The sequence below is a fragment of the Scyliorhinus canicula genome, chromosome 2 (genome assembly GCF_902713615.1).
Source record: "Scyliorhinus canicula chromosome 2, sScyCan1.1, whole genome shotgun sequence".
Taxonomy (NCBI): Eukaryota; Metazoa; Chordata; class Chondrichthyes; order Carcharhiniformes; family Scyliorhinidae; genus Scyliorhinus; species Scyliorhinus canicula.
This window is the reverse complement of record NC_052147.1, coordinates 275,791,904-275,811,946: the sequence shown is the minus strand read 5'-3', so window position 1 is coordinate 275,811,946 and position 20,043 is coordinate 275,791,904. Positions and strand designations below refer to the sequence as shown.

At 47.6% G+C, this 20,043-nt stretch overlaps 1 protein-coding gene across 2 annotated transcripts in view; it reads right to left on the bottom strand.

The window, feature by feature from the left end:
• pdia5 (protein disulfide isomerase family A, member 5) overlaps positions 1-20,043 on the bottom strand; it is a 161,436-nt gene that overhangs the window by 28,808 nt on the left and 112,585 nt on the right. The window contains exon 15 of one of the 2 annotated variants that reach the window (XM_038790082.1): positions 4,356-4,426. The exons of the other annotated variant lie outside the window; for it this stretch is intronic. Within the exon in view, the coding sequence (XP_038646010.1) occupies positions 4,356-4,426 (71 nt within the window). The remainder of the gene's footprint in view (positions 1-4,355; positions 4,427-20,043) is intronic. 2 annotated transcript variants of the gene reach the window in all.

Below are 20,043 nucleotides of genomic sequence, written 5' to 3'. Positions count from 1 at the left end.
TGGAGATTAGACACAACATGGTTAGTGTCCACTGCCATAGAGGACTATATAGAATTGAACAAAACCAAGTCAATCTCACCTTTCACGTTGTAGAGACCCTTAAGGTGGTATTTAGGGGGGGGAAATTATCTCCGAGAGTGCATCTGCTGAGGCCGACGAGGGTGGGGCAGCAGAGGCTGGTGGACTCCATTGCTTGATCCTACCCCAGTGTTACTGGCAAGTAGGAAAATCTGCAAACATAGTTTGAATTATTGTCGACTAGCAGGGCGGTAAGTCAGTTGCGACGCTCAAGGGGCATGTTTTATGAATACAGGAAGGCGGCCAGTCTTTTTTTGGATCACCACCTTAAAGGGCAAGTGGCATCTGTGAAATAGTATCCACCCTTCCTCAGGTTAATGCGGCCTTTTGAATATTTTTACCGCAATCTTTATAGATCGGAGCCTCCTGCAGATGGGACGGTCATGTCTGACTTTTTGGACGGCCTACTCATCCCAACTGTTGAGGTGGATAGGAGCAGTGAGTTCAAATCCCGTTACATCCTGATGAAATTTTAAAATGTATCGGGCTGATGCAGTCTGGCAAAGCCCCTGGTCCGGATGGCTTTCCGATTGAATTCTGTAAGTTCTTGGAACAGCCTGTGCCTTTAATTCTGGACAAGTTCAATGAATCCCTATCCTGAGGGTCGCCTCCCTCGGCCCTTACTCAAGCCTCTATCTCTCTGCTTCTTAAGAGGGATAAACTCCCGATAGAGTGTGGTTCGTACCGTCCTATTTCTCTAGTGGGTTACGGGTATAGGGTGGATACATGGGTTTGAGTAGGGTGATCATTGCTCGGCACAACATCGAGGGCCGAAGGGCCTGTTCTGTGCTGTACTGTTCTATGTTCTATGATCTGGGGTTGAGAATGACTGGAAGAGTCAGATTTTGGATTCAAACGAATTTGAAAGCTATTAAAAAAAAGAGAGGCTTTAACACACTTACTGGTGGATGTTTGTCAACAATAAGGGGGACAAGTGAGAACTTTAAGGACACAACATTGAGCATGCTATTTGTCACATGAAAAACCTGCGCCAACAAATAAAAAAACCAGGGAGCTCAGTTTTATAATTCGGGGTCACCCTTGTAGGGCAGATGAGGAGAATAGTTCTCTCCAAGGGCTGTGCAACATTAGAATGCTGCCTCAGAAGGCAGTGGAGGCGGGGTCTCTGATTATTAAGGCGGAGATAGATAGACTCCAGAATCTAAGGTTATCGGGGTAAATGGGGAATGTGGAACTCAAGAGAGATCAGACATGATCGTATTGAATGATAGAACAGGCTCAAGTGGCCGAATGGCCTACTTCTGCTTCTATTTTGTATGTAGACCAATTATCAGATCAATCAGAGGTAATATAAGCAACTGGAACAAACACTAAATTCCACATGGGAAAAAGACATGAATACTAGAGCAGATGCAAGCACATTAAAAAAGATCAGGGGTGCAAAGAGGAGATTGGAAGAAAGGACGGCTGCCTAAACTGAAAGTGTTTCTGACGGTGAACAATATGAGAGCAGTTAGAGGAGAGATTAAAAACCATAAATGATGTAGACAGAATGATTTAATCAGTGTCATGTTTGGGAGGACAGGGAAACTGAAGCCCTTTTGAAAGAATGTGTTTAAGATGACTGGAATGGTCTCCCTTGTCAGTATTTACTGTGCTGGAAATAAAGACTTGCATTTATATTTCAGGCTGTCCCAAAGCACTTTACAGCCAATTAAATACTTTCAAAGTGTGGTCACTGTTATAATATAGAAAGTGCAGCTGTCAATTGACACAAAGCAAGATCCACATAAACTGCATTCTAATAATGATCAGATAATATGTTCGTGATACTGGCTATTTTCCACCTTGGAAATCTTGCCTCGACTTTTTTTTTTGAAATAGTGCCACAGGATCTTTCATGTCCACCTGAGAACAGACAAAGCCTCAATTTAACATCTGATCCAAAAGGTAGCACCTCAGACAGTGCGCCATGCCTTCTCTACTAAACTGGATGGTGGGGTCAAGCCCCTTTTTGTCTTTCCCCTGGTTTGGGATTTGAAGCCATGAGGACAAGGCGAGAGTGTTGACTCTGAGCAATGGGCGACGCCTAATGACACCAGCCACAAATTAGCTGCACTGAACTACGGAATCCCTACAGTGCAGGAGGAGGCCATTTGGCCCATCGAATCTGCACCGACCCTCTGAAAAAGCTCCCTACCAAGATGCAATTCCGCGATTCTATCCCTGTAACCTAGTAACCCCACCTAACCTTTTGGACACTAAGGGGCAATTTAGCGTGGCCAATCCACCTAACCTGCACATCTCTGGACTGTGGGAGGATACCGGAGCACCCGGAGAAAACCCATGCAGACGTGGGGAGAAAGTGCAAACTCCACACAGAGGCTGCAATTGAACCTAGGTCCCTGGCAAGGCGAGGCAGCAGTGCTAACCACTGTACCGCCCCTTATGAGAAAATATTCATTTCCCGGGGTGTGTGCGCGCGCAGTGGGAACACCGAACAAGCAGGAGAGAAACCAGGATGAATGATGCCCTTGCCAAATGTAGCACTGGGCAATGGGTCTATGAGCTCACTAAGAAATGGACGAGTTGTGATGTTAGTGTAGAGTATATTTGAAATTCCTTGCCTGCCCATGGGCAGACACGGAGCTCTCCCTGTGCTGCTGGGAATCAGGAGCTCACTTTGTGGGATGCCTCAGTGGGCGATGGCTCCCTTTTGTGCCACCCGATGGGGGCTCGGTGTTGAAGGTTTGAACATTTCAGTCATCAGACTGGAGGAATGGAGCGTGAAGGAGAGAGGCTGAGGAAAGGGAAATAAGAAGGAAGGGAAAGGAATGCAAGCTGGTGATCCAGCTGGGAGCTTCTGTTCCTCGGCTTGTTGGCAAACGCAGGCACAAATACTTCCAATCTCACTGCAAAGTTAATTCCCTCCCAGTTTGCAGAGTCATCAAAATGCCTAAAAACTGCAACTACAAGCACTGCAGTGATCTAAGAAACAAAGACTCTGTCCCTTTGACCACAATTCTAACAGGATGAAGTTTGTCTCATCCTATCTGAGATGGAGGAGGGAGAGAACAGGTTCCTAGGGAGCAGAAACTCTGGCCATGCGCAGTTTCTGTGGAGTACACTGCATATAATTCTATAGCTCAGGGCACAGGCTGCCCAGGGAGAACCCTGGTTACCTGGTGACCCGTAATAGAACAGTACTGCACAGGTGGAGAACATTCAGTCCATTAAGTCTTGTCCGTCTAGGGCGGCATGGTGGCGCAGTGGTTAGCACTGCTGCATATGACGCTGAGAGCCCAGGTTCGTTCCCGGCACCGGGTCACTGTCCGTGTGGAGTTTGCACATTCTCCCTGTGTCTGCGTGTGTCTTACCCCCACAACCCAAAGATGTGCAAGGTAGGTGGATTGCCCCTTCATTGGAAAACAATAATTGGGTAATGAGCAGGTTCTTAGAGGGGGTGGAGGATAGGTGGGAGCGGTGTGCGGGGAGGCCCACCAACCTCTAAAAAGAAAATAATTGGGTACTTTTATATTTAAAAAAAAGTCTGCTCCTGCTCTTTTGTAGAACAACCTGTCAGTCCCACTCGCCTTAATTTTTCCTTCATACTCCAAAAATGTTCCGTTTCTGTGCAACTAATCTGAAGTGGCAAGATTTCAATGCCCTGGTCTCACATGATGCACGCTTTCCAGCACGGGTAACCATTGAAAGCAGGAAATGAGTGCAATTCCCATTCTTGCACTCCCAAGGGGTGAGAAGGCCAACTTTTAATAATAATCTTTATTATTGTCACAAGCAGGCTTACATTAACACTGCAATGAAGTTACCATGAAAAGCCCATAGTCGCCACCTTCCGGCACCTGTTCAGGTACACAGAGGGAGAATTCAGAATGTCCAAATTATCTAACAGCACGTCTTTCCGGAATTGTGTGAGGAAACCAGAGCACCCGGAAGAAACCCACTCAGACACGGGGAGAAGGTGCAGACTACGCACAGATAGTGACCTATGCCGGGAATCAAACCTGGGACCCTGGAGCTGTGTAGCAAGTGCTAACCACTGTGATATCGTGCTGCCACTGCAGTGCCCCTCGTTGCCACCTCAGCTTAACTCAGCCTTACGCCGAGGAGGATCCTCGATTCGACACTCATCTATGCAGAGTTCCATTTTTTGGTGCATTTAGCCAGTGTGCCATAGGCAGGAAGGTGCACGGGAGGGGTGAGGTGTAGCTTAAACACGTTCATGCAAATTTAAGGTTGAATTGTTTTACACCTGGTTTAGGAGACAGGAACAGTCCCTTAAACCATAAAATTACCTTTCGTTCTTCCTTAAAATGGTCAGCAGCTGTTGTGAAATGTGGGATAGTATTCTTACAGTGAGGGCACCCTAGAACAAAAAACAATGAAAGAGCAGTTCATAAATCACCTTGGGCACAATTGAAAGCTTGATTTGGAAGATTTGATTATGCTGTTAAAAGAAGAGGGAAAAAAAAACAAAATTGAGCTTTCGTTACATCTAGTCACACTAGTGGTATAAACAAAGGGCCAAGCATAATGCCATATTTGTTTCTCCAAAGTTGTGATCAGATTCCTTCAAGTGCATTATACTCATGGGAACTACTTACTTTAGCATTTTATTCGTGGAAATAATTCCCATGTGACATTAAGAACAGATTGGTTGCAGTCTCCAGCAATGTGTGTGGTATTAGCAGCATTAATCGCACTTGCACAAAAGTCTGCGTGGTCCACAAGGCTTTTTCTGATCAAACAGCAAACAAATATCGATGCCATTATGTGTGGTTTACAGGGTTTGGCGGTTATCTATGTTCAGTGAGGCGGAGTCACAAAGACCCAAGTATAGATCATATTTTATTTTAGAGTGTCCCTACAAAATGTCTTGGGACATAGAACATACAGTGCAGAAGGAGGCCATTCAGCCCATCATGTCTGCACCGACCCACTTTAAGCCCTCACTTCCACCCTATCCCCGTAACCCAATAACCTCTCCTAACCTTTTTGGGCCCTTTTTAGCATGTCCAATCCACCTAACCTTTGGACTGTGGGAGGCGCTCGGAGGAAACCCACGCAGGCAAGGGGTGAATGTGCAGACTCCGCACACACGGTGACCCAGCGGGGAATCGTACCTGGGATCCTGGGGCTGTAATGCAACAGTGCTAACCACTTTGCTACCCATCTTATCCCCATACGTTACCACTTTCAATGATCGGTGGATATGCACGCCCAGATCGCTCTGCCTGTCAATACTCGCAAGAGTTCTACCATTTACTGTGTAATCCCTACATGCATTGGACCTTCCATTACCTCACACTTGTCCGGATTAAACTCCATCTGCCATTTCTCCACCCAAGACTCCAACCAGTTTATATCCTGCAATTCCACCAATTTTTGTGTCGCCTGCGAACTTACCAATCAAACCAGCTGCATTTTCGTCCAAATCATTTATATACACCACGAACAACAAAGGCCCCAGAACTGATCCCTGTGGAACGCCGCTAATCACAACCTTCCATTCAGAAAAGCACCTTTCTACTGCTACCCTCTGTCATCTGGGGTAAATCCCATCAGGCCCTGGGGATTTACCTACTTTAATGACCTCTTCTTTATTAATATCAACACGACTCAGAATATCTACACACTCTACTGGATACTCCTCATCCACCATGTCCTTCTCTTTAGTGGATACTGCTTGACGGCCTGGACCAATAGTAAACTGCTGATTTGGGTATTCGGTGGCGGAAGGAAAAAGAATTGACCCTCGTGCTTGGGAAAATCAATATAGGCCAACCTGGAAAAGACAGCTAAATCAAACCAATGGCTGCAAAGAAGCCAACTAGTCACATGAGCTTGGTAACTGGAAATTTTTAAATTATAGGCATGGAAAATGTCACTTCACCTGGAGAGAAAAGATGAGCTGAAAAACTACACTCCATTAAGAAATGCCAAATTCTTATTTTAACATGGTACATTTAATAATAATAATATTTGCTTATTGTCACAAGTAGGCTTCAATGAACTTACTGTGAAAAGCCCCTAGTCGCCACATTCCGGCACCTGCTCGGGGAAGCTGGTACAGGATTTGGGTTCATTTTAAGCATTTTTATATTTTATAATGGATAGCTGTTTTCGCATAATACAAGATTTTGTTGGCCTATCAGCCAGGAGCTGGATATTCGATTTCTGATGGCGAAGGCCAGTTAGAAAGATCAAAATGGTCCCGTGCTGATGATCAGGAGTGACATTTGAACCGTAGCCCAGTGAGACAATTGCTTCAAGATCGGCCACTATTCCAATTCCAACTGTATAAACACCCATAATCATTCACACACTCACTCAACTCTCTCCATTACCAGAGAGACTGTATCCCATTTCCCTCGTGGTCTCCACCAACCATCCTCGTTCATACTCTTCTCCCTCCATTCAATCTGGTTCGCTTTTTCCATTTTGCGTCATCCCCTCCATATTCATGCTGCCATTCATCTTTTCCAACCCAGTTCCAGCTGATATTCTTCATATCCTCCCACTCAAGTTATCGCACATCTTCCAGCTACAAGGCCAATTCAACTTGGTACCCAGTACAAGCTAGTAGCTTTTCTTCCCTCAGATAACAGTGGGGAGCACACACTCATTTCTTCATAACCGCTTTCCTCTCTGCTTCATTTCCCTCCTTCCCTTCTTCCCCCATCCTCGTTCCTTCTCTCACGCCTGCCATTTACTCCTTGGCCCCCAAATAGCAACCTCAAGTCATGTTTCTACCTCTGCCCTGGTCTGATGCCGAGTGATTCTGGCCACAGCATTGGCCACAGGTGCTCCTGCTCTCACGAATTTCCACCCAATGCTGGCAGTGGCTGGAATAATTAAAAAAGAGGTCCTGGGTCAGAGTGGCAAGGAGGGGAGGGTATCAAGGCCCCAATGGGCAGAATGGTAAATAGCAAATAATGATCAATAAGTGGCAGCACCGCCGTGAAACATCACTCTTACTGTTTAGTACAGAAAGTACAGCAGCAAATTCTCGTGCTTCAAATGGACCAGATATTTAGAACATAGAACATAGAACAGTACAGCACAGAACAGGCCCTTCGGCCCTCGATGTTGTGCCGAGCCATGATCACCCTACTCAAACCTACGTATCCACCCTATACCCGTAACCCAACAACCCCCCCCTTAACCTTACTTTTTTTAGGACACTACGGGCAATTTAGCATGGCCAATCCACCTAACCCGCACATCTTTGGACTGTGGGAGGAAACCGGAGCACCCGGAGGAAACCCACGCACACACGGGGAGGACGTGCAGACTCCGCACAGACAGTGACCCAGCCGGGAATTTGGACCACTTTGACACGGATTGTCCAAATCAACACGCAAGCATCTAAATCACTAGTGTATGTGGCATTCTACATCCACATTACAACTATCCAAACTTAATATCTGTGCAAATAAAAACTGTCGTCTCTCCTCAACCCCATAAGACCAAGCCTGTGTTCTGCCAGTTTGAAATCTCTGCTTCCTGGACATCCTATACATGCGTCAGCTGTTCTATTACTGCTCGATGCGTGGCCAAAGGTAGAAAATGGTGCAGTCCTCTTTTCCTTTGCCCCACCTCACCCACAACACAATAGGCCCATTACCAAAAGGATGTGGATGCTTTCGAGAAGGTGCAGAGGAGGTTCACCAGGATGTTGCCTGGTATGGAGGGTGCTAGCTATGAAGAGAGGTTGAGTAGATTAGGATTATTTTCATTAGAAAGACGGAGGTTGAGGGGGGACCTCATTGAGGTCTACAAAATCATGAGAGATATAGACAGGATGGATAGCAAGAAGCTTTTTCCCCCACAGTGGGGGACTCAATTACTAGGGGTCACGAGTTCAAGGCGAGGGGGGAAAAGTTTAAGGGAGATATGCGTGGAAAGTTCTTTACGCAGAGGGTGGTGGTGGGTGCCTGGAACACATTGCCGGCGGAGGTGGTAGAGGCGGGCACGATAGCGTCATTTAAGATGTATCTAGACAGATACATGGGCAGGGAGCAGAGGGATACAGATCCTTGGAAAATAGGCGACAGTTTTAGATAGAGGATCTGGATCGGCGCAGGCTTGGAGGGCTGTGCTGTAATTCCTCTGTTCCTGTGCTGTAACTTTTCTTTGTTCTTGTTCTGGGCACACAGCATGGAGTCAAACAGATGAGGAAGATCCCAGATTGGACTGACTAACCACAGAGACAATCTCTGGGAGGGCAGCATTATATCTGCCCTCTGTTCTTGAGGTTTAGGAAAGAATGATCAGGGTTTCATGCCCCTATGTTTAAACACGCCGGCACGGCTGGAGAATGGGATTGGGAAGAGTGGACAAACAAGGCGAGTGTTACAAAAACTTGCACATTAGTTTAATAGGTGCCAGCTGTCTCACTGACACGGAGTGCTGCACTGCCAGAAGTGTCGACCTTCAGATGCGGTGTTAAATCAAGGTTTCTCTTTGGTGGGCACAAGAGAGCAGAATGTAGTGCCCTAGTCCTGGCTAATATTTACTCCTCAGTCAAAATCACATCACTATTTGTGGGATCTTGTTGTGCACAAATCAGCTGCTGTGTTTCCTACCTTGCCACAGTGACTACATCATCAAAGTAGCAGTTGTTTGTAAATCATTTAGGATATCTAGAAGTCTGGAATAGGTGCGACATAAATGTCAATCTTTCTTTTTAAATATACATATGGGAAGAGGGACATCATCTCATTCAGTCGGTACACCATTTTACTCTCACCTCCTCAGGGCCACTAAAGGCAATATCTACAGCCTCTCCCCCCATTCAGCCAACTCTTTCTCTGAACTCACCTGAAGGCTTGAATCACAGTTCCACGACAGTCCAAATGACCACTATTCATGAGACAGTTTTGACAAGGTCAGTGTGCAAGAGATTCTCCAGCGGGGCCAAACTTGTTCTCACTGAACATTAACAAATAATTTATTGCGAGGGTCACTGGCTAACAGTAAGGAGTTGGAAACTTACCCAGGGCACAGAGATTAATTAGAGTATACTGCCCCAGATCAGTGCTCTCAGTACAGATCAGAAGGTTAAAACAGAGACTGTTCTTGGTCTGTAAAACTCAGCTAGCTATTGGAAAGAATCCACTAAGCCGTCAGCTGAGTTGTCACGGCATTTGTCAGAGGACACTGCATCCCTGAACCAAATCACAGCTATGAACTTGCGTCAAGATCGGGTTTGCTGCACAGTACACCGTCTCCAGCAGACATTTCAAAGCAAAAGCATACAGTGGGGATTCCAACTTGCAGCAACCCACAAAGAAGCACCCCTGGGTGCCCACTTTCCTGGTTAGTCTGAGATTGAATCCATTGAATCCAGATTGCATGGGCCAGACTGCAAGAAGAACATTTATATTTGTGTGCCAGTCCACATTACTTTGCTCTTTGAATTACAGAACCCCCTTCACCAAATACCAATTGAATTCAATCTCCATCAATGATTTCTGAACCGGTCAGTGGGAGATGCACAACTGGCATTTTAAAAGCTCTGTTAATCGAGGCAGCACGGTGGCGCAGTGGTTAGCACTGCTGCCTCACAGCGCCGAGGTCCCGGGTTCGATACCGTCTCTGGGTCACTGTCCATGTGGAGTTTGCACATTCCCCCCGTGTTTGCGTGGGTTTCACCCCCACAATCCAAAGATGTGCAGGCTAGGTGGATTGGCCACGCTAAATTGCCTCTTAATTGGAAAAAATGAATTGGGTACTCTAAATTTACATTTTTAAAAACTCCTTTAATCTAGTTAAATGGCCCAAGGCACATTGCGGGAGTGTTCTCAAACATAAGGCGAGATATTGGTTTTAAGGAGTGCCTTCAGAGATTATTTTTAAAATCTTTGTTGTCACAAGTAGACTTACATTAACTCTGCAACAAAGTTACTGTGAAAAGCCCCTTAGTTGCCACATTCCGGCGACTGTTCGGGTACACAGAGGGAGAATTCAGAATGTCCAATTCACCTAACAATGAAATGAAATGAAAATGGAAATCGCTTATTGTCACGAGTAGGCTTCAAATTAAGTTACTGTGAAAAGCCCCTAGTCGCCACATTCCGGCGCCTGTTCGGGGAGGCTGGTACGGGAATTTTTTTAAAAATGTTTTTATTCCAAATTTTTCAATAATTTTTATAAAACACTACCAAAAAGAAAATAATGCAAAGAGAACAAAGCAATAGATCAACAAAAACCACTTAACCCTCTATCCAGCTAAGAAATTAACAAACAAAACAAAATGGGGGATCTGCGCCTAACAAATAACATGAAAACAGCCCACCCATAAACCCCCCCATCCACACCCCCCCATCCATCCACCCCCCCACATCCATCCACCCCACCCATCCATCCCTCCTCCCCATCCACACCCCCCATCCATCCACCCCCCCCATCCACCCCCCCATCCATCCACCCCCCCACATCCATCCATCCACCCCCCCCACATCCATCCATCCACCCCCCCCACATCCATCCACCCCCCATCCATCCACACCCCCCCCAACAATCCACCCCCTCCAAAAATCCACCCCCCCACATCCATCCACCCCCTCCATCCATCCACCCCCCCATCATCCATCCACCCCCCCCCATCCATCCATCCCCCCCCCCCCCATCCATCCACCCCCCCCCATCCATCTATTTATGGACTGCACCCTGCCCGCCAGGGAGAGTGGCAACACATCCCACCACTAAAGTCCTCCTCCATCTGATCCACCAGGCGTGCTAAATCGAGCTTGATAAAACCCCCAACTCTTGGCAATCTGGATACCCAAATACCGAAAGGTCCTCTTCACCATCTCGAGCGGTAGCTCCCCCAATCTTTTTTTCTGGCCCCTCGCATGCACCACAAAAAGCTCGCTTTTCCCCACATTCAACTTGTATCCCGAGAAGTTTCCAAAATCCCCAAGAATCTGCATAACCTCTCCCATCCCCTCCACCGGATCTGCAATGTACAAAAGCAGGTCATCCGCATACAGTGACACGCGGTGTTCTCCCCCCCCCCCCCCGGCCAATAGGAGCCGCATTGCAACGGGTCCTTATGACGCTTGAGGATAAGCGAGATCAAAGCCTGCGAGATCGTTGGGGGAAAGATTCCCTTTTCCTTAGCCTCGTTAAAGGTTCTCAGCAACAGCGGGCCCAACAGCTCCGAGAACTTCCTGTAGAACTCAATGGGGAATCCATCCGGCCCCTGGGCCTTGCCCGCCTGCATACTCCCCAACCCCTTAGCCAACTCCTTCATCCCAATCGGAGCCCCCCCCGTCCCTCTAACCGCCCTTCCTCCACCTTTGGGAACCTAAGCTGGTCCAGGAACTGTTGCATCCCCTCCCACCCACTCCGGGGGTTCTGACTCGTATAATTCACGATTAAAGTCCTGAAAGACCTTGTTTATTTTAGCTGGACTCCACACTGTGTTCCTCCTCCTATCCCTAATTCCCCCAATCTCCCTAGCCGCCTCCCTCTTCCTCTTTTAGCTGATGTGCCAACATCCGGCTTGCCTTCTCCCCATACTCATACACTGCTCCTTGTAGCTTCCTCAACTGGGTCTCAGCCTTCCCCGTGGTTAGCAAGTCAAACTCCGTCTGGAGGCTCCGGCGCTCCTTCAACAGCCCCATCTCAGGGGATTCCGCATATCTCCTATCCACCCTCAGTATCTCCCCCACCAATCTCTCCTTCTCCATCCTCTCCCTCTTCTCTCTGTGGGCCCTGATTGAAATTAACTCCCCCCTGACCACCGCCTTCAGCGCCTCCCAGACCACACTTATCGACACCTCCTCATTATCATTGGCCTCCACAAATCTTTGGATACACCCCCGGACCCGCCCACAGACCTCCTCGTCCGCCAGTAGTCCCACGTCCATTCGCCACAGCGGCCCCTGGCCTCTCTCCTCCCCCATCTTCAGGTCCACCCAGTGTGGGGCATGGTTCGAGATCGCAATGGCCGAGTACTCCACCCCTCCACTCTCAGGATTAGCGCCCTGTTTACCACGAAAAAATCTATCCGCAAGGAAGTCTTGTATACATGGGAGAAGGAGGAAAACTCCCTCGCCCTTGGCCTAGCAAATCTCTACGGATCCACTCCCCATATCTGGTCTATAAACCTCTCAGAAGCTTAGCCGCTGCCGGTCTCTTACCCGACCTCGATCTAGACCAATCCAGTGTCGGGTCCAGAACCGTATTGAAGACCCCCCCCCCCATTATCAAACTACCTGCCTCCAGATCCAGGATCCTACTCAACATCTGCTTCATGAACCCTGCATCATCCCAGTTTGGGACATACACATTCACCAGCACCACTCGGGCCCCCTGCAGCCTACCACTCATCATAACATATCGGCCCCCTTTATCCACCACAATACCCACCACCTCAAATGCCACCCGCTTACTCACCAGGATTGCGACCCCCCTGTTTTTCGCATCCAACCCCGAGTGAAAAACCTGTCTCACCCATCCCTTCCTCAGCCTAGCTTGGTCCACGATCTTCAGGTGTGTTTCCTGTAGCATGGCTACGTCTGCCTTCAGCCCCTTTAAGTGCAAAAACACCCGGGCCCTCTTGACCGGCCCATTCAAGCTTCCCCCACCTCCCCCCCGCCGACTAGCCATCTCCTTTTTTAGGCCAGCCACGTGCCCACAACTCCCGCACACTCCAGCCCACCAGGTGGAGGCTCCCCGCCCCGACTCTCCCTCTTACCGTCAACTCCCCCTCAATCAGGGGCTGGTTTAGCTCACTCGGCTAAATCGCTGGCTTTTACAGCAGACCAAGCAGGCCAGCAGCACGGTTCGATTCCCGTACCAGCCTCCCCGGACAGGCGCTGGAATGTGGCGACTAGGGGCTTTTCACAGTAACTTCAATGAAGCCTACTCGTGACAATAAGCGATTTTCATTTTTTCATTTCATTAGAACAGCAGCAACCCAGTTCCCCCTCCCAACCCCCTCCTACCCGGCCCCGGCCAAGCAACTGCTTAACCTCCCTACCCCCCCCCCCCCCCCCCCCCCATTGCACTCCTGTAAGTCAGCTGACTCATGCTGACGCCGGCCGCTCCCGCCTCTGCCTCCAATCCCCTTTTGGATTTTCCATCCAAATCACCAGCCCTCCCCCCACCAAACTGGGTAGTGAAAGTCTGCACCCCATATAGACCAAAGCAGATACTGCACACAGTACCGCCCCCACCCGCTTCAGGTACTGCCCCCACCATTTTGCGGGAAAAAGCCACGCTCCCTGCCTGGGCCGACCATGCCCCCTGTGGCGCAGTTCCTTTTAACTGCGACCACACCCCAGTCCCCGAGGGCCCCGGGCTACGGGCCCAACCATTCCCAAGAAGACGTGGGGGAAATTTAAAAAAAAAAAATAAACCCTACCCAAACAAGGGTTTCGCCCCCACTCCCTCACCAACATCCCACATAACACACTGCAAACCATTAATTCAAGTCCAGCTTCTCGTTTTTGATAAAAGTCCACGCCTCATCTGGCGTATCAAAATAGTGGTGTCGATCCTGGTATGTGACCCACAGTCTCGCCGGCTGTAACAGCCCAAACTTCACCCCCTTCCCGTGGAGGATCGCCTTAGTTCGGTTGAATCCTGCCCGCTTCTTGGCCAGCTCTGCACTCCAGTCCTGATAGATACGGATCTCGGTATTCTCCCACCTGCTGCTCCGCTCCTTCTGCGCCCATCGCAGGACACACTCCCTGTCGCTGAAACAGTGAAACCTCACCACCATCGTCCTCGGCGGTTGGATCGCCCTCGGCATCCTTGCCAGGACTCTGTGCGCTCCATCCAGCTCCAGGGGCCTCAGGAAGGCCCCCGCACCCATCAGCGTGCTCAGCATCGTGGTCACATGCGCCCCAGCATCCGACCCGTCCACGCCTTCAGGGAGACCCAGAATCCGCAGGTTCTGCCTCCACGACCTGTTCTCCAGGTCCTCCAGCTTCTCCTGCCATTTTTTGTGAAGCGCCTCATGCGCTTCCACTCTAACCGCCAGGCCCAGAATCTTGTCCTCGTTGTCAGAGGCCTTCTGCTGCACCTCCTTAATTGCCGTCCCCTGCATCTTCTGGGTCACCACCAACCCTTTAATCGACGCCTTCATAGGGGTCAGAATCTCCGCCTTCAAGTCAGCAAATCAGCTTTTTAAAAACTCTTGCTGCTCCCGAGACCACTGGGCCCACGCCGCCTGGTCCCCACCCGCCGCCATCTTGTTTTTTCGCGCCCGTTCTCCTCTCTGCTCCAAAGCCACTTTTTTGACCGCTCCGGGTCCACTCCATACAGTGCTGGGGGACCCTCACTGCTACCTTCCCACACCGGGAATCGTCAAACAAATGCCACTGAAGCTCCTTAAAAGGGCCCAAAAGTCCGTTATTGGCAGGAGCTGCCGACCGTGCGACCTACCCAGGCACAGCCGCAATCAGAAGTCTCGCTGGTACAGGAATTGAACCCATGCTGCTGGCCTTGTTCTGTTTTACAAGCCAGCTGTTTAGCCCACTGTGCTAAACCAGCCCCAGTCCTTCGGGACTTGTGGGAGGAAACTTGAGCACCCGGAGGAAACCCACACAGACACGGGGAGAATGTGCAGAATCCGCACAGAGTGACCTAAGCCAAGAATCAAACCTGGGACCCTGTGAAGCAACAGTGCTAACCACTGTGCTACTGTGGCACCCTAGGGGTGGGAATTCTGGAGTTTGGGGCCCAGGCAGCTGCCAATGGTGAAGTGATTAAAAACTGCGCAAGAGAACAAAATTGAAGGAGAGTAGTCATCTCAGAGGGCTGTGCTATAGGTCAGGAGGAGATTATGGAGATACGAAGAGATTGTTGAGCAAGGATGAGAATTGTAAAATTTAATGCAGTGCCGGAGCAGGTCAGAAACAGCTCTCAACACACCGCTTTCTCATCCCCACCTGATAACGCTTCACCTTAGCAGCGAGGGATCAGAGGTACAAAACTATTTCTCATGACAATGCTGTGTTCCATCACCTGCTACTGTAGATCCTTTCCATGAAGCTGGCTTTGTGAACTATACTTTTAAAGTAATTTTATTTTTTTTAAAGTGCAAGCATATTGCTTTTCACAAGGTGCTTCAGCATTAATGCAAGTGAAATCAAGATGCCAGTGATGGGCTAATATAATACACAAGATATGTTCGGAATAAGTTCATGTCATTAACTCAGCATGACAACATTAGTGTTTCTTTCTTGAGAAATGCAACACACATTCCCGTACCCATACCAGCCTCCCCGAACAGGCGCCGGAATGTGGCGACTAGGGGCTTTTCACAGTAACTTCATTTGAAGCCTACTCGTGACAATAAGCGATTTTCATTCATTTTCATTTCACATTCCACACCGGATTCTTTCTCGGTCTCCTCAGAGCACGGATATCTTCCCTCACAGCGACTCGTTTTCACAATGTTCTTCTTGCTCCCTAATAGTGGGCCCCATTCTAGTAACCAAGCTCGGTCAGGTCACTAAAAAGACACGCACACTCAAGTCGATTAGGTATTTTACATCTGCCTGCATCACAGTAATACATATTCTCCAATGTCGCTTAAACCACCGAGATTGTGCTGGCAAGGAAACCACCCTTTCGTCTGGGCAATAAAATGTGTTTCTCTGATATCGTGCGTGTGCAAGAGAAAGGATTACGGTGGAGCAAAACCAGGCAACGATTCCGGTCTGATGCATTGACTCACCCGTGTGGGCACTTGAGCAAACCGAAATTGACCTGACACGGTGCTGGAAGAAAGCCCAAACCTTCCGATCAGATGAGTGCTCACATTATACTGTTCGCAATCATACGCACTGGCCCCAGATCGAGCTGCCTGGGAGGTCAAACAGTTAGGCATTGTTTTCGACAACAAGCTCCCTTTTCAAAAGGCGGCTCTGTTGAGATTCTTGCTGATTTGTCACTGTAGCAGGAATTAACTGATCCATTCTCCCAAAGACGTGCAGGTTAGGTGGATTGGTCACACTAAAAATTGCCCGATAGCATCCAGAGGTGTGTAGATTAAGTGGGGTTACGGAGATAGGGCAGGGGGAAGGGCCTAGGTAGGGTGCTCTTTCAGTGGGTTGGTGCAGGCTTGATGGGCTGAATGGCCTCCTTCTGCACTGTAGGGATTCTATGATTATTCCCATCTAATCATCTCACCGATTTTCAGTTGTCCCATCTCAACCTCAAGATAATGCAGCCCACAGAGTTTCACATGTAGCTATACGGCTGCACAAGCTTCTGCCCTCAGAGCAACACAATTAGCAACTGCGACATTACTCAGTGGAGGAAAGGTTGTGAAAATTGAGGGGTCCAATAATAGAAAACGGCACTGAAAGTAGGGGCTATAGTCAATCACGGTAAAATGATCAGTTTTGTTTTAAAAGCAAATTACTGCGGATGCTGGAATCTGAAACGGAAAAGACTGGACAATCTAAGCAGGTCTGACAGCATCTGAAGAGAGAGAATGGAACTAATGTTTGGAGGCTGGATAACTTTGACAAAGAGTCATCCAGACTGGAAACGTCTCTCTCCACAGATGCTGTCAGACCTGCTGAGTTTGTCCAGTATTTTTCTGTTTTTGTTTTAAATACTGGCTTTTTGCACAAGAGTTAAGACAAACTAGTTGGAACCCGGGGCTAAGAGACATTCAAGGCAATGGTGTCTGTTATTCACCTTCCACGTCATTTCAAGATTCAAATTGAGCACTGACCAAGGATGTCACGTAGTGGCTGCAGAGCATTCTGAAGAGGGAGAGTGTTTAAACTAGAGTGGGCTCACCAAGGCCCTGCGCAGCTGCAGTAAGACATCTTTGTTCGTGTACTCAAATCCTCTTTCAGTGAAGACCAAAGAACAAAGACAAAAAACAATAAAGTACAGCACAGGAACAGGCCCTTCGGCCCTCCAAGCCTGCGCCGACCATGCTGCCCATCTAAACTAAAATCTTCCACACTTCCAGGGTCCATCACCTCTATTCCCATCCTATTCATGTATTTAAACCATTTGTCCTCCGAATTGCTTTCTGTATCTGAATGTTTGCTTTCAGCAACTGGTGTACAAGGACACCCATGTCCTTTTTGTATTAACATTCTGCCATTGTTATTCCTGCCGAAGTGGACAACTTCACACTTGAAATGAAATGAAAATGAAAATCGCTTATTGTCACGAGTAGGCTTCAATGAAGTTACTGTGAAAAGCCCCTAGTCGCCACATTCCGGCGAGGCTGGTACGGTGATTTAGCCCAGTGAGCTAAACCAGCCCCCTTATCCACAATATACTGCATTTGCCTTGTATTTCCATTCGCAACTTGTCTAAATCACCTTGATACTTGGGTCTATCCTTTATTGGTCCAAATTAGATGACCTTCCATTTACTTTGTTAAAATCAACTCATCACACTTTTTGTCCATTTGCTCAATCTTTCAACATCTTTGTAATTTTATGCTCCCATTCACACTACTTGATATGCCACCAATCTAGTGGTCATTGTCAAATTTGGATATACGGACAGAGAAATAATTTTTCCTCAAGGTCAGGGTGGGGGCTGCTCACTGGGATCATATTCGGCTCAGCTCAAATCCTCTTCCAAATAATGGATCCCATATGAGTTTACAGCACAGGCTTGGGCAGGTACGTAGCATAAATAGTACCTGCCATATAAGCGTTGGGTCATGGTATAATAATAATCTTTATTGTCACAAGTAGGCTTACATTGACACTGCAATGAAGTTACTGTGAAACGCCACATTCTGGCACATGTTGGGGTACACTGAGGGAGAATTCAGAATGTCCAAATTACCTAACAGCATGCCTTTCAGAACTTGTGGGAGGAAACCGGAGCACTCGGAGGAACCCATGTAGATACGGGGAGAACATAGAGACTCCGCAGACAGTAACCCAGTCGGGAATCGAACCTGGGACCCTGGTGTTGTGAAGCCACAGTGTTAACCACTGTGCTGCCGCATTGCAGAGACATCAACATACTGAAAGGGGAGAGTAGGTGGAGATTGGCTGAGGTGGGGGTGGTAACTTTTGAACAGAAATGTAATTGAAATGGCCATTATCAACATCATGGCTACGGAGAACAGAGAAAGGTTGGGGATGTTGTGCTCTGTGAGAACAGACTCACTTCTTGACCTCTAAAAGCCTGCCTACAATCCACAAGGGTGTCAGGAATGTGATGGAATGCTCAGAGCTGGCGAGAATGGATGCAGCTTCAGCAATACTCAGAATGCTCAACATCAGCCAAGTCTGCAATCTACTCAACTGGTCACCCTGCCACCAGATGCTATATCCATTCTCTCTAACTTTGCTGTATTGTGTATTTATCTGTAGCACAGGCTCCCAAATTGGGGTCAGTGAAGAGCTTCCAGGATTCCACGGAGCTGGTGGCCACCATGTGACCAGTAAATGTCAGTTTGAAAGGAGCAACTGACCAATTTCAAACAGAATTACAGCAATGAGATAGGCCAATCAGGCAAGGGGGAGCTCTGGATGCTGATAGGCTGACTAGTCAGACTATCAAAGAACTTAATCAGGTCATCTCACCGTCTTCTCTTCACAAGAGAAAGCAGCCTAGCCTTTACAGATAATTGCACCGTGATTCTGGTATCACTGTGCAAATTCTTTTTGCATTTTGTTCAGTGTTTCTAAATCCTTTTTGTAATTTGGAGACATGAAGAGTGACAGCACCCATGTGGTCCAATGAAGATTCTAAACAGGTCAAAGTTATCTTAAACCAGAGTTAGGAGGTCACAGGTTCATGCTCCAACCCAGAAATTGCTGCAGAATAATTTAGGCGGATACTTCAATGCAATAATTGGATAAAATAATGGATATTTACTGAGTTATAAATAATGGGTGGACCATTTGCTCCTCTTCCAAAATAGTGTTGGTGGATCTGTTGAGGGGGTAGGTGGAATTTGGTTTAATGTCTTTCATTACGATGGTGCCTCCGACAGTGCTGCATTCCCTCAGTACTGGCTTATGGTCTATGAAATGAGACTAGAATCCACAATCTTCTTGTTACATAAATTAAGTTTTTTTTTACGCGTGAAGAACAGATCGATGTTTCCCAAAGGAGCCAGAAGTACCTTCGGCTTATTGCACCCATAAAATGGCACATTTTAGTATGAAACAGGGCACAGTGCATTAGCACTTCAACACACCAACCAACAGGAAAACAAGGGGCAAAATTGTGTATTAGAGCTAAAACAGCAAAACACAGATTTACAAAATTATCCGCAACCTAGTATCTGGATAACGAAGCGCACTTGGGAATCTGCCACTTTCTCCTCCAGAAAGGAGGATCCATCATGGTCAGGCTTTTTGAAACAACCTTGGAAGAGAATTTTGAAACCATGCCACAAATTACATTTCTTCAACACAAAGAGAGATGCCAAATTGAAGGCAGATTATTAATTAGCAAACAATTCCGATACTACAGTTTTTAAAACTAAATTCATTCCAGATGACAGAAACACATTGAGCAGCATCTTTGAGCAGCAAAAACAGACTGACATTGAATTTAGGAACACGCGTGGGCTATGCTCTGCATTACATTTATGCAGAATATTGATTTTTTTTTTTTAAAGTGACGTGCGGTGATAAACTGTTACTTAACTCCAAATACAACCACAACAACTCATTTATATAGCGCCTTTAATGTAATGAAATGCCCCAAGGTGCTTCACAGGAGCGCTATAAAGCAAAATATTACACTGAGTCACACTAGAAGATATTCGGTCAGGTGTCTGAAAGCTTGGTCAAATAATTTAGTTTTAAGGAATATCTTAAAGGAAAGCCATGATGTGGAGATGCCGGCGTTGGACTGGGGTGAGCACAGTAAGAAGTCTTACAACACCAGGTTAAAGTCCAACAGGTTTGTTTCAAACACGAGCTTTCGGAGCGCAGCTCTCCATTCACCTGAGGAAGGAGCTGCGCTTACAAGTGTTGTAAGACTTCTTAACGGAAAACGTGAGGGGCAGGG